This window comes from Pleurodeles waltl, chromosome 8 (assembly GCF_031143425.1).
Source record: "Pleurodeles waltl isolate 20211129_DDA chromosome 8, aPleWal1.hap1.20221129, whole genome shotgun sequence".
Taxonomy (NCBI): Eukaryota; Metazoa; Chordata; class Amphibia; order Caudata; family Salamandridae; genus Pleurodeles; species Pleurodeles waltl.
In genome coordinates this window covers 603,250,247-603,265,333 of record NC_090447.1, presented here as the reverse complement: position 1 = coordinate 603,265,333, position 15,087 = coordinate 603,250,247, and the positions used below count along the sequence as shown (strand labels likewise).

At 41.8% G+C, this 15,087-nt stretch overlaps 1 protein-coding gene across 1 annotated transcript in view; it reads left to right on the top strand.

Moving 5' to 3' along the window:
- Positions 1–15,087, top strand: part of CUL4A (cullin 4A) — a 635,676-nt gene that overhangs the window by 583,593 nt on the left and 36,996 nt on the right. The window contains exon 19 of the mRNA XM_069204675.1: positions 4,612–4,764. Coding sequence (XP_069060776.1) covers positions 4,612–4,764 — 153 coding nt within the window. The remainder of the gene's footprint in view (positions 1–4,611; positions 4,765–15,087) is intronic.

Sequence of the window (15,087 nt, the reverse complement as noted above, 5' to 3'; positions counted from 1 at the left end):
TAATGATTTAAGAACACATGCCATGTTGTATGAAGCGTAAGCAAATGTAGAAACATGAAGCAAAGTAAAGTTGAAAAATGCCAATAAACAAATTTGTGGGGGAAAAAACAAAATCAGGGTGCCTGGCTCTTGATTCCTGCAGCTCCACGTAACTGTTGACATGCTACTACCTTGCTCTTTGGGAGATATTTCCAGTGGTAAATCCAAACGCAACAGATTATGTGAGAGTCCATGTTGCTGAAGTGATTTAAGGTGGATTTGAGGCTGTGTAGATTTGGTTTCAAGAGAAATGGGTTCCTCTATGACCGTTCGTAAGGGTGCTTGATGTTGTTGCACTAGAATACCTGGAAATGTCCAGGCAAACCTGAACGGTACACCCTTTGATGGCTACCACCTTTTTGGTGAAAAGGCTTATTTTATTACAGAAAAAATTAAACAAACACATGCAAGTGGCACATCTCGGGGGTAGTTTTCCTATGTGTGATTATCTTGTCAGTGGGACAGTCATACTGGGACATCCAGGAGGCGACTCCCTTGCCTTTCTCACACTTGCAAAGATCCTTCTGTGTCGATGTGGGACCTTTGGGAGATTTTTCTTCATGGGTGGAACTTTGATTCTGATGACATGCTTACTCTCATTATTACACTTCCTCCTGTTTGTAGGAAGTGTTGTCAGAAATTGAGGCAGTTTTGGCAGTTTTTTTTTTCGATATGCCCAAGGGAAGGTGTTTTTTTGTCTTTTGTGTTAGGTTACCAATTGCATGCTTCTCTTCATCATTGAAGAGGCAGAGCTTTGCTAGGATTTTCTTTGTTTGCCTGATGAAGCCTCGTTAATGTGTTTGAAAAAGTTGTCTCACATGTTCTCTTCTTCACAGTTTACCAGACCTTAATCAGGTATGGTTTGTTTGTCCCTTTCCATTTTTGTTCCTACCTAAGATGTAGGTTAGACTTTCATATGGTATTCGGTTTGCTCCTTTGCCAGGCATCTCTATCTCAGCCTTGGGCTAGCAGGAACAGACACTTTGAGTTGGTGGTGCAAGGTTTCTGGATTTAAGTATCTCTTCACACCCAGCTGCTGAGGAGTACTGCTTTGGTATTGATTCATGCCTTGGGGAATCTGTAGGCAGAAGTATCCATCAGAAGGAAATGTTACTTGCCTTCTATAGCATACTATATGGTGGATACTCCATCTGTGTGAAGCTTTCGCCCCAACCTATCTCTTCCACATTCTGAGGAGTAGTGTGGTATGTTTAATGAAGTGACAAGTTAGTGTTTGCCTTTAGGTTTTGTCAGTCTCATCCTCACATAAAAGTGCATAGGAAGAGAAATGGGAACTGATGTCAGATTGCTGAGATGGTGGACATCAGTGATGTCACATTCAAAGAAGCAGTGGGGTCAAGATGGAGCAGTGACACCACCTACCAGAGAGAGCTATTTTAACTTTTCCACATTCATAATGGTGTCTGGAGAAGATTTTTGAGGTGAGAAAGTGAGTTAGTGTGTTATGAAAAACTCAAATGTAACACATAAAACTCTATCCCTCTAAATAGATTTCTGATAAATTGAGTGCAACTAAGCTACCCAAGACCTTTATTAGAAGTTAAAGGGGAGGGGTCATTAAATCTCAAATTTCAAAACTAAAAGTGGGGTGGAGGTTTGAGATGACCGAGGTTCAAGATGAACTTTCTTCATGAGGAACAAGCTCAGTACTGATTGTATTAGGCGGGCTTCTGTTTAAAGTGGCAGTTAGTGGAAATAGATGGGTTGGAATGCTGCTAAGAGCAGTTGTCACTAGTCAGACGATTCACAAGCATTCATCCCACCACCTTTTGGGTGTTTGATTGCCAGTAGTGTGCTTAGAAACATGAGACTGGATCAGCTTTCCAAGCCTACTACTGTCAATGTTTGTAAATTCAAATAAGAAGTAAATTGGCACTCATTCAAGGAGTACCTATGTGGTGCAAACTTACTCCTGTTGTGGTAAACAGGTCACAATGTATGTATGTATGAATATATATGGGTATATTAATCTATGCTTAACATGTTCATAGGTCATTACGTAGTTTCTATATAAGTTGTTTGATTAGATGCTTCTGAGTTTCTGTTTATATTTTATCAATCACAACAGGTCAATATTATCTTAACTGTTTATCTACAAGCATTTCACTTTTGAAATATTGAGGAAAGATAAAATAATGTTATAAGTATACAAATAAATTAACTTCACATACAACATGTGAATGTCTGTGTTTATTTCATAAAACTTTAAATCTCAATATATTATATTCCTTACACGTATAGTCCCTTGCTATGTAATCATGTATCTATATATTTATTATTCTAGTCCTATTGTACAAAAGAAACAAAATACTCTCTCAAAAGCTTTACTCTGTCTTACCGTCACCCTATACTCTATCAGTCTATCCGCTATCTCCACTCTCTGACTCATCCCAAACCCATTCTACTACTATGATCTCCAAAATCTCATCTACCCTCTTCTGGCTTACCCCAAACTTCAGTTTATTACTATGATATCCCAAACAACCCTACTGAATTCTCCCTTATGTATCACTATTGACTCATCCCAAACCTCATCTTACTACTATGATCTCCTAGTTAACACTTCTGGATTCCCCCCCTCTTCTATCCCTCCATTATTCTCTTCTGTCCAACTAACAGACTCACATGTCCTCCACTCAAATTAACTCATACCTCCTAATACTATACTCATATTTCCCTTTACAAATCCACCACTAATCCTTTGGGTTCTGGAGTAGCGTGGTACTCTCTGAAAAGCACTTTAATGCCTCAACAAGGGTAGTAAGCGCTTTATAATGACAATTACTATATGTACCCCTGGGCCTGTAAATTAAATGCTTCCAGTGGGCCTGCAGCGCTTATTATGCCACCCCCTTAAGTAGCCATTTAAAACATGTTGGGCTTGCCACTGCAGCATGTGTGAAATTTTTAAACTGCTAATTCGACCTGACAAACCGTTTTCCAGGTCCAAACATTCCTTTTTAATACATATGTCACCCCCAAAGGTAGGCCCTAACCAGCCCCTAGGGCAGGGTTCATTGTATTTGAAAGATAGGATGTGTTTTTTAAGTTTTACATGTCCTTGTAGTGAACTCCCAAATACATTTTCACTACTGCTAGGCATACGTCCCTCATAGGATAACATTGGGGTAGCTTATTACATTTAATAACCTTCGATTGGGGATAGCTAGAAATGTCATGTTTGGTCGTAAATTTAATTTAAAGTCCTCTTTAAATGGAAAGTCAGATTTTAAGTCACAATTCTGAAAATGTCACTATTAAAAAGCTGGCATTTTCTTGTCCTAACTAGTTTGTGCCTGCAGCCTGTGTCCTAGGTCACATGACTGAATAGTTGGCAGTTAGTCTTTGTATATTCCTTCTGTCCCATGACGCAGGAGGGGAGAGGCTGTTGGGAGGATAGGCCATCCTGTGAGGATGGGTGGTGTGCCCTGTCCCACTTACATTTCAAAGGTCTACCTCCAGCACAAACTAAAAAGAACAACACCAGCCTTTTGTCACACTAAGCTACTTGGAGCCTGGGCGGGGGAAGAATGTTCATTTTCAGAACCACATGGGATATATAACCTAGAAGTTTCTCCCACCTCAAAGGCTGGCATCAAATATAAATATTGGACTCTCATACCAGCTCTTCAGTACACTCTTGTATCTGCCAACATTACAGGCTGCCTTCTTCCCAGAGGACTGTCATGCTGCTTGAGGCCTGCCTTGTTTCCCAGAGGATTGCCCTGCTGCTTGAGGCATGTCTTGTTCTTCACAGGACTGCCCTGTTGCTACTAGGGGACTGTCCTGCTGATTGAGGACTACTTTGTTCCTCAGAGAACTGCCCTGCTGCTGGAGGCATGCTCTGTTCTCTGCTAAGGAAGACTAAGCATGCTCCCTTCATCCCAGGCTACCTGAGTGACTTCAAAAAGCTCCAGAGCCCTGCAACTGTCCAGCTGAACCACAGCAATTGGGACTGCCTGAGCCCTGCTGGCCTCTGCAGGAGTGACTCACTGATCCACAAGAGTGCCTGCTCTCGCCCTGGATCCTGGACTGACCTTCGAATGCACTCCTCTACAAGGAAACGAAATTATGAAGTTATGGACTTTTTGTGCCATACTTTGAGAAGGTAACTCTTTCAGCTGCACTAACCTGTATCCCTGTATCTGGCCTCATCCCCCACCATGGTCTGCCTGAACCTGCGACTTTTCCCCAGTCTAGCATGACCGGATAACTGCAAGTGGTTCTTTGCACTTCTAGGCTCTATACCTACCTAAAACTTTAAAACTGCACATCTCTGGTTGTTTCAATTGGGTTGCTTTAGTTTTCATTTTATTTATTAAAATGTACTCTGTTTTTCTGAATTTGTGTGGGATTGTTGCTGTGTTGTGATCACTTTATTTTTTGTGTGCTGCAAAAAAAGGCCCAATTATGTATACTTTGACTGGCAAATATGTACCCTCAACCACAATCATGATGGCTTATTGACCAACTCTTTTCAGACTTATAAAAAGGTATTTAAAATGTCATCAGTAAGTGTTTTGACTCCACTCTTCTGTCCTTGTTTTCCAGGTGGAGGAACAAGTGAGCACAACAGAAAGAGTATTTCAAGATCGACAGTACCAGATTGATGCTGCTATTGTGAGGATTATGAAGATGAGGAAGACACTGCTCCACAACCTTTTGGTTTCTGAGTTGTTTAATCAACTTAAATTTCCAGTAAAGGTAACTGAATTTGTAAATCCCTAAACTGAACTTGCACATTTTGATTGCACAAGTGCATCCTGATCCTCTTGCAGTGTGATAGATTAATAATTTGAACTTTCAGCCACTTACACGAGCTAGGCGTACTGGCAAGTGGAAATCTATTACTGTTGAATATTGCAGATCTGTTGAACAGAGCAGCCAAACGTTTATGCACTTTGTTCTCTTTTGTTTGTAACAGAGGGGAGCAAACGATGATAAGATAAGAGCAGGCATGTAGATACTTTGAGAAAAAAAAACAATTGATCCGTTGAAATAGTGGTCACAACAGAAGTAGTGAGTAAACTGATTACATGTGTTAAAAATGCAATAAGAGCAAGTAGTACTTTGTGCAGGTTAATTTGACCAGGAGAAATATTGTATTGAGCACATTAAAGATACGATTGGGCAGGATTCTAAGAATTACGAAAGTTCTAAATGTAATGGAAACTCAAACGCTGAAGCCCACGGTTCAAGCAAAATAGAATAGGCATAGTTTGAGGGGGAAGAGCGGAAAACGAGGAAAATGGAATTACATGACCAAAGATTGAAGACAGTAACACATACTTAATGAAATGTTAAAGGATCAGATCAGAAAGGGAGTTGGTGGTGCAGTGAGAGATGTAGTTAGTAGTATAAGATAATCACAGGGAAGCAGAAATAAAAATGAGTATAGCAGTCTCAGGCAGAAAATTATCAGAAATGACACCGAATGGGGTTTGAAAGAGGTGGAGGAAAGTAGGATAATTCTATGAGGCGTAGCACACTATGAAAGGTGTTTGAGACAATAGGATGTACTTTAAAATTGAAGAGAATAATAAAATGTGAGAAGAAAAAATACTGAACCAACATTACTAACAGTGCTGTACCCGTGTGCCGTCCTACTCCTCATTGACTCGTTCTAACCGCTAGGTTAACTTGTGCAGGACACTTGTCACGTGTCCTCTAACAGATGCTCTGCATACCTACGGATGTTATTTACCAAACTAGTGCTAGAATCGATTCAGTGATGGTGCTACACCCAAAGTGATAATCCTTTTATCAGGGGTGACTACTGCCCCATGGCACATTATGATGTAACTAATGGTTCGTGGAAGCTGATCTAAAAGGCCTTCTTACCTGCACCCCAGTCGCAAGACTGCCTCCTTGTACCACCTTTATATAACCATTTTGGATGGCATGAATGACAACTGCTCCTTTGATTAATGTGAGGGTGTGTGTCCCCCATGCATGGATACATGAGGGTGAGGTAGCCACATCGGTGTCATGTTTAATGTATGGTAGTCCCTGTAGATCGCTTTCGATCTGCTACAATATCAGCAGTAGACACGATGCGGAGCCTAGGGTTGTCAGTCAGAAATATTCAACAGGGTCAGGAGAGGTGTCTCCAACCATTAAGGCCCGATCTTAGCTTTCCACCTATACAAAGGACAGTTTAACATTGCTTTTATGATGCAAGAGGATGCCTTGGTTAATCAAGAAGCCGTTTCCCCTACCTTACGTAATTAATTATAATCTCGTTCTGACTTCACTGTTCTTTTCATACTTGTTAAGACCTTAAATTGTTCTCTTCCCCTCGCAAATGCAAGTACAGTTAAATGAGTGAAAAATGTGCATCTCAAGATAAATTTAGCCTGACCCTTCCTCCTGAAATGAAAAAGGAGCAGGTCTGGACTTGGAACCAAAAGCAGCTCTAGCAAAACTGTTTAAACTAGCGCTGCTTACTTATTTCTTACTCATTCCGTCCATGTTTTTCTGCCTTTCTCCTCTCTTCTCACTCTGTCTGATCTCTCCTCTCTTCCTGCACCATCCCTTTCTGTTTGCTTATGCTTCTCACTGCCCCTGTTGCAATAAAGTGATAGATGCCAGCAGTCCTAGGATTTAAAAAGAAGCCTCCAGTGGCTCCAGCCCACAGGCACAATGTCCAATGAGCCAAATGGCCAGTCTGGGCAGAAATAGGAGCTCTGTGAGAAGGCCAAGCCAGCAGGAGCAGCTCCTCCATTGAGGCGGAGGAGCGTCGCCCACTAATACAAATGCCTCAGAAATGAAAAATAAAATGGTAATAATGTTAATTTATTACCATTTTATTTTCACTAACCCGTATCCCGAGCCGAGTGCCAGGGTGGGGTGTGCTGTTGCTGCTGAGTGGCAGCACCAGGGAGGAGTGGTTGGCTAGGCACTTAAGTTTAAAGTGCACGTCACTTTTACCGGCTGTCTTGAAATGACTAACCAGACATGCGCATTTTAAACCTCTCCTACCCAGCTGTCTTAGACAGCTGGGTGTAGAGCAAGCATAGGCCTTCAGTTCCCTTGGGAGCTCTGAGAGAGCCTGCTCCATCTGAACCTGAGGTTCTTTCATGCTTGTTAGCAGCATGAGAGCAGCGCCAGGATTGGTTATGGGAGTTAGATGGGGCCCGCATTGGAAAAGAGAAGAAACCCAGGACCGGAGCGAGGATGTGCAGCAAGGTAGTTGAATATTTTATTTTTACCTTTAATTTGTTTAATGTACACTAATTTGCTGACATGCATTACATTACCGGCTTAAAGCTAACCATTTTAACTTTAAAATGATAATGTAATACATGTCGGCAATTGGCAATTTAGTTAATATAATCTCAGTTGCAAAGAAAGACCTTTAGGCAGACATCTACGGCAGTGGTTAACAGGCCTTGTTCTTTCCTTTTGGCATTGAGGATTGTGCAGCAGTAAGGGTGTGAGCATTTTTGTGCTGACATGCAGTTTAGAAGCAAGACATTTGCAGTCATTTAAAAAATCCTTGCGTGAGTGTAGTATTTTGTAGATAGGTGCTGCGGAGACCTACTTGTGAACATGATGCCTGTCTTATTTATCCACCAGACCCAAGGATTGTAGTAAAGCTACTGTGAGCCTTAGGAAACACATGCTACTTCCAAACAAATTGTGACGGGGGTTATGGTTAAATGCTCCTCTGACCCTAGCCTATATTACTATGAACCCAAGTGTAGAGTGCACACCCAGGTCCCCATCACTGCCACCATGTGCCCCAGAGTCTGGGACTTAATCAACTGGTAGTGAAGCATGTTACTCCCACATTTCCATTTAATAAGTCTCAGCCTCGCTCAGCAGCAAAAAGAGATTGGAATCTGTTCAGTATGTAGGAAAGCACCATTCATATGCTGTGTAAACCCACGATGGACATGTCCTGTGCAGTCACAGAAGAGGATTTCACAGAGACTGCAGATAGCTCTATGAAAATCAACCGAGACTGTTGCAGTAAACTGTGGCATCAAGTAAGCGGAATCCAGGTGCTGAATGGAAATGTAACTTTATTCAGGAAATATGTATGAACCGTCCAACTCTGACCTCCATGATATGAGCAATAACTGCTCTCCGTTCCATCCATTCCATTCCCTCATTCTGACCTACAAGTGTCTCATGCAGAACATTGCACAAGAAAAACCATACCACACTTCTCCTCTCCTCAATATAACACATAATGTATATGATACTTAATATATAGCAAATAATTAACTACTTATACAGAAGTTGCAGTGTACAACAAATAACAAAATATAGTGTAAGGTGTAACCATTAATCAGTAACAAAGTCCTTCAGTTTCTCCTCTTGTACAACTTTTCTACCACATCTGGTAACTCTCTTAAATAGTGCCAGCGGAATTCTCCATGGCGGTAATTGTGGACACCTGTGGACTTCTTCCAACCACACTCTTATAATCATTGCTCTAGTGAAGAAGTTGAAAACCTACTTCCATATATAATTAGTGGACTTATTAATGGTTATTTGAAATCAATGCTCCCAGTCAAGTTGGTCAGTCCAAATCCTTTTATTGTTATCCTTATAGATCTGAAGATCCAGACAGCATTGTAGATGTCATTTTTAAGAAGACTAACAGGTTTGAGATCGAACAGCCGACACGTGTTTCGCTCCGTAGGGGTGGATACACCTGGGGCTTTTTCAAGGCTAGAGACATTCATCAATAAAGATCCATTATGACGGTCCGAGATAATAGTCAAGTCAGCAATTACAAGAAATTACGGGCTAAATCCCTCTGTAACGGCGTTCTAGTGACAAGCCATCTTGATAGCGAAGTGGTAACTTAGTCCTTCTTTTATATTTACTAAGATGCTGATCAGAATAATCCTTTTTTCTTTGTTAGTGTCCCGGAAGGCTTTCACAAAAAGGTTGTCTCTAACAGACACTCTGCAAGTAGAATCAGAGGCTGGGCTGGATACATGAGTTCCTTTGACACCATCTTCCCGCTTCAGTTTGTTGGCCAGCGTCAGCATTACTGCTTCACACGGAGCATCAGTAAATTCAGCCTAATCTCCGCTGTTCGTTATTAATCTTTCAACTGACATTTGTTTGTAATTTCAGCACTTCCAGGTCCAATACCTCCTTTGACAACCCACAGCAAGGAATATAAATGGGCATTTCTAGGAAGAGAGCAGTAGTTGACAAGAATTTTGTTTTCTGAACACTCTTATAATCATTTCTGACTGCGGCTCTAGCCATACAATCAATATCATCCCATAACAAGGAACTACTAGTAGAACCTGTTTCCACTCTCATCCCTCTACAAGTGAATTGTGCTGCACTTTATTGATGCTCAACCTTGCAGCATTGGGAAAAACGTTTGATCGCATATAGTGGTTGATTGTACTTACCTATTCCTTTCGAGGTCCTAATGGTGTTTTTTTAACTCGAGCCCAGTCAACCAACTCCTCATTTCTCACACCATGTTTATGATCCTAGTACTACTTATATACACTTTACTTGTTCTCTATATTGTCCTTTCCACCTCAGATGACCACTCTTTCTTCTTATCACTTGACAACCAAGAGGTATTAGCCTTAGTATTTAATACCATTTCTATCCAGAAATTCCTCCATGAAGTCGGACACAAATTGTGGACCATTGTCGTGCCACAACACTTTCAGGAGTCCCTCCCTAAGGAAAACCTTCTCCAGCAAAAGAAATAACAGCTTTGGAATCCACTATAGTAAGAACTTCTATCTCTGACCATTTTGAAAGCAAATCAACAGACACCACCACACACTTAGGTGTACATACAAATCTATAAATGGTCCTATGAGGTTAATGGCCAGAAACTCCCAAGGACCCTCTGGATATTTCACAGAACAAAGTGGTGGCCTCCATACGTTTTGACTCTTGTCTGCATTGGCACATTGAATACCATCACACACAAACCTGTCAACCTGAGAGTCAAGTTTAGGCCACCAGTACAGAGCTTTGATTCTCACTTCAATTTCAGTGTTCCAATGTGACCTTCATTCATCAGATTAAGGATTTTTATTATCACATTGAAGGGTGAAATTATCATTTTGCCTCTTAAAATAAAACTAATTTCATTTATAGAGAGCTCACTCCTCAATTCCCAGTATCTTTTGCAATCCTCATCATATACACATCTTTTTGGCCACCTAATTTGTATGTGCACTTTAATCTTATTCAAAACTTGATCATTGCCATATTCTATATTGCATTCTTCCTTCAAGATTGCACTTGTATTTAGACACCTATTGTCAAAGCTAGCTACAAAGTACAATTTCCACTTACTTTCCACTTTTTCTTCGATGGAAACAGGAGACCTGCTAAGGAAGTCTGAAACCTTATTCTGTGTTCCTTGAACATATTCATGGTATAGTTATAATAAAATAGCCTAAGTGACATTCTAACAATACATGGAATGGCATTCAAAGTGCCTGAATGGTAAGTTTCTTGTTAGTGGCTTATGCTCTGTGTGAAGCATAGATTCTGAACCCCACAGATACTGTGTAAACGTTTCCATCACCTCTACGCATGCAAGCAGTTCCTGCTCTATTGCGGAAAACTTCTCTTTAGAAGGTGAAAGAGAACGGGAAGCAAATGGCAAGATACATTTCTCATTGTTCCCAACAATTTGTGAAAGTACTTCACTTAACCCCGCTTATGATCTTCCATGCTCTTATCCATGACGGGTATATCACCATGGGAAAAAAACAACTCCTTTAACCTCCTTGAAAAATTGGAACTTCAACCTCTGAAATACTGCAGCTACGGAGGCTAAACCAAATGACATCCCTACAAATCGGAAACACCCAAAAGGGGGTATAAAGGCAGTAAAAACCCTACTATCAGGAGGAAAATTCACATGATGGTATGCTGAGGTCAAGTCTATCCTGGGAAATCATTTTAACCCCTTAGTCTCTGCAAGCAACTCAGTTTGTCTTGGGTAACAGGAACATATCAGTGGCAATATTCCTATGGAGTCCCTTAAGTCAACACACAATCTCACTTGGCCATATGCCTTACGTGCCATACCAAAGGGGCTAACCATTCAGTGCTTTCTGCAGTCGCTATGATACCATTGTTTAACAATTTGTTAAACTCAGACTGGACCTCTTCCCTGCCACCGTTTTCACAGTACAGTATTTCAAGGATGTGTGTAGTAGGCAAGAACACTGGTTCCTCATGCACAAACACAGACATGCACACACACTTGTGCACACACTAATTTGCAAGTGCACAGTGTGCCACAACTATTTTATAATTTACCTCTCTTCCCAACTCCTATTGCTGCACTGATGGGCTTGACTATTCTCTCCTCTCCCTCAAGTGGTTCCTTATAGGCACTCCTAGAAGAGAGAGAGTGAGAGTTCCTTGTGCAACCTGAAGAATGGGGAGCAAAGGGAGAAGGTGGGAGGTGCGGGGTAATAGTGTGCGGCAGAGCCCAGGGTGTAGAAACCAACGGGGACTAAAAGGGAAAGCAGGGTGAGAAAGAGGGAAACAAAGCAAAAGTCCAGGAGTAGGAAGGAAGAGTGGGTGCGTTTGCCAGGTGGGGCTCAGTAAGAGTGCCTAATAAAATGGGAGTGCGATGGTGGGAGAGGGGAGCAAGCCTGTTCAAATGGGAATATCGCTTGCATATAGTATATATGTATATTCCCCTACTCTGAGTTCCAAGCCCCATTGCTGCCTAGTATCTTAACTTATATTTCTGCCCCTGCATCACAATAATCTAGCGTGTGCACAGGGACCCAGGACTATCTAATGTTGCGTGGCCCATGATCTGTCCCGAGACCTGTAAGTGTGTACCAATCGTGCCCTCGTAATGAGCAGATCAGTGCTGTCCCTGTCCTGAGAATAGCACATAACGCAGCATTATTAACATAATGTGTTTTGAGATGGATTTGAAATTGATCTTATGACCATGCCTTTTTTTGAGTCAGTGGGAATGTGGCCTTCTGGCCCTCTTGTGTAAAGTTTTGCTGTTTTGTCAATTATCAGAAACATGTGCTGACATCCTCTGTTTGTTGATTGGGTGTGTTGGCTTCTAGGACATTTTAACAAGTAGGACTATCTGTATGTCCAACTCTAATTACCGAAACCAGTGGGGAAAATTTTGAGCCAAGTACCACAGACGGCTCTGATGGACATGCCCTTCGTCTGTTTGGTGACAAGGTTGATTCAGCGCTTGAACTATTTAAGGGGAGTTGGATTACTCTAGATATATTGGTTCTTTCCTGGTGTGGCTCCAGCCCCAGTCCTGCTTTTGCTTCTTCCCTGGCTAAGGTAGGGGTTCCCAGCTGCAACCACAGTACCAGCCGTACCCGAAGATCAATTGGCATCCCAGCCTTTTCATGGCCATTGACTCAGCTCCCACAGAGGATGTGAGAGCTAAATCCAGTGTGTTGTCTAAGCCCCTTCAGCATGCCCTCTGTACAACACAGCCATGCTTCTGGTGGCCGAATTAAGCACCATATGCCCCACTGGGGAGCAATGACATCAGACAATTGGGTGCTTCAAGTAGTCCAGAGGAGTTATGCCCTTCCTGTTGTGGAAACCCCTGTGCCTTTTCCACCATCCTCAGAAAGGCTGACGGAGGACCATCTGTGCTTCCTCTGTCAGGAAGTCCAGGTTCTCATGGCCAAAGGAGCTGATGAGCGAGTCCCAGTGCCATAAGTAAGGATGTGGTTGCTATTCCCTCTACTTTCTGATGCTGAAAAAGGACAGAGGCCTTAGCCTCATACTAGATTGGGGCACCCTCAACACCTTCCTGAAGAAAGAGAAATTCAAGATGCAAACTTTGGCTTAGGACTTTTCTGCCCCAGACCATGGTGACTGGATGGCAGTGTTGGACTTAAAGTAAACTTATTTTCACATCCCCATCTTGCAAGCCCAAAGGCGTTACATGCCATTCACAATAGGTTGTGGGTATTTCCAGTTTTCTGTGCTTCCCTTTGGCCTCACCGGTGCCCCCGGGTGTTCACGAAAGTAATAGGGGTGGTTGCAGCTCACCTTCAGAGGTTAGGAGTCCCAGTCTTTGCCTACCTTGATAGCTCCCTGCTAAAGGCAGCTCACCTCAGGCAGTCATCACCCACCTCCAGACTTGGGCGAACCTCCTGCATTTGCTGGGCTTCACTATCAACATGCCAAAGTCACACCTTACTCCTCAGATGCTCTATTAGACGTGTCAGTCTTCGTTTGGTTTTCCCCAAAACTTTCTGCCTTATTCCTCCAGTCTTATTGTTGGCCTTCAGGGTCTGTGCCCTTTACCACTGCTAACCAGTACTAAAGAGTTTTTACTCATCCTTTTAAACACAGTAAAATTGGCACATTTAGATTACTTGTAAGTCCTTAGTAAAGTGGTACTACTGGTACAGGGATCCTGAAAACGAAATGTTGTAGGTGGTGCAGTGGGTGTGCGTTGTTTTTAAAAACGTTGGACATGTCCTTTTAAGTTTTACATGTCCTAGTAGTGAAAAACTCTCAAATTCATGTTTCACTACTGCAGGCCTACCTCTCCCATAGGATAACATTGGGTTACCTTTTTACCTTTCATAAGTGATAACTTTTGAGTAGAAGCTGGTAAGAAATTCATGTTTGGTGCCTGAGGAATTTTAATTTAAAGCTCACTTTAATGGTAAAGGTAGACTTTAAGTTTTGCATGATTACCAGACACCCTCACACCCAGCTTCCCTGACTATAAGCCTCATGTCCATAGAGCCAGATACTATGGTTTGAACAAATTACTTTGACTAGGGGCTGCCATGTGTGTCAGTTAGATCATGGTCTTTGGGGATGTATGAACATGTGTGAGTATGAATGGGATATAGGTGCATGGGTAAATGAGAGACTCTCAAATGTACCTGTGGCACAGGACATAACTTTCACCATATGTGGCACTGTTACATGTGTAACAAAAAATTACAACCATTTTTTTCAAACGGGAGAAATCTAAAGTACAAAAATGTTCATAGTGTTCAACATTTATCTGATAGAGACTTCTAATTGCAGATTCTTTACCTTCGAATTTCAGACAGATATCCCACTCGCCAAAATCTAAACCCCGTAGGATAAAAAGGGATTTAGATTTCGGCAGATGGGATATCTATCACTGTTGTGACAGAGTAACCCATCCGATGAGTTCTAAATCAGGCCCTTAGTCATGTGACCTAAAAACAGGCTGCAGACTCTAAATCCGGTGTCTCTAACAAGTCGATCGTAAGCTACCAGTAGTTCCCAGACATCTTCAGAGTAGCTCACAACCTGGAGTTGATTCTTAAGTAAGCACAGGGTCACATTTATCCTTTTAAAGTTAAGGAAGGCTGTGTCTATTTGGCATTATTATCATCAGGTTGCAGATGATAGGGCCTGATAAGGAGCAGTGCTAGAGTCAGATTTATTACCCAGGTCATACAGCAAAAAGCTATTTTACTCTTAAATAAAAGTCCTTGTCAACTCAGCATTGGAGATAGGAACACAATGATGCTTTTAAATCAGAGAAAATGTAAATGAAAAAAGTTACCTTATTGTTAAGTTAACTTTTCATTTCAATAGTCTAAATGTTATTATCTAAAGTGTTGCACTGAAAAACAGCAGGTTGCTTGTTCCCAGGTGCCAACAGAGCACTGTGCCATACTTATATATTTTTAACTGAAAATAGTCATTTTTTTATATTGGAGAAAATTACCTTCAGTAACGATTTATCTGGTAGACACACATTCTAGTTACAGATTCCTTACCCTAGAATTTCCCCAGGAGTCAGACTGGATCTGGAGATTTCTTCTTTGAGCAGTACCCTTGCACGGTATCAGGTGGCGTTGGTTGACTCTGCATCAGTCACTGGCATCTTGGTCTCCTTGATGACGTCAGGGTCAAATATAGGCGCCGCATCAGTATAGTGATGTCAGTTTCTTTTCACGACTTTCCATGCCATAGCGCGTAGCCATGAAGAACACTGAAATGGTGCACCAGAGCTAAGGCCCTTAAAGGGGAATCCCTGTCCCTAGAAATCAGTTAGCAAGC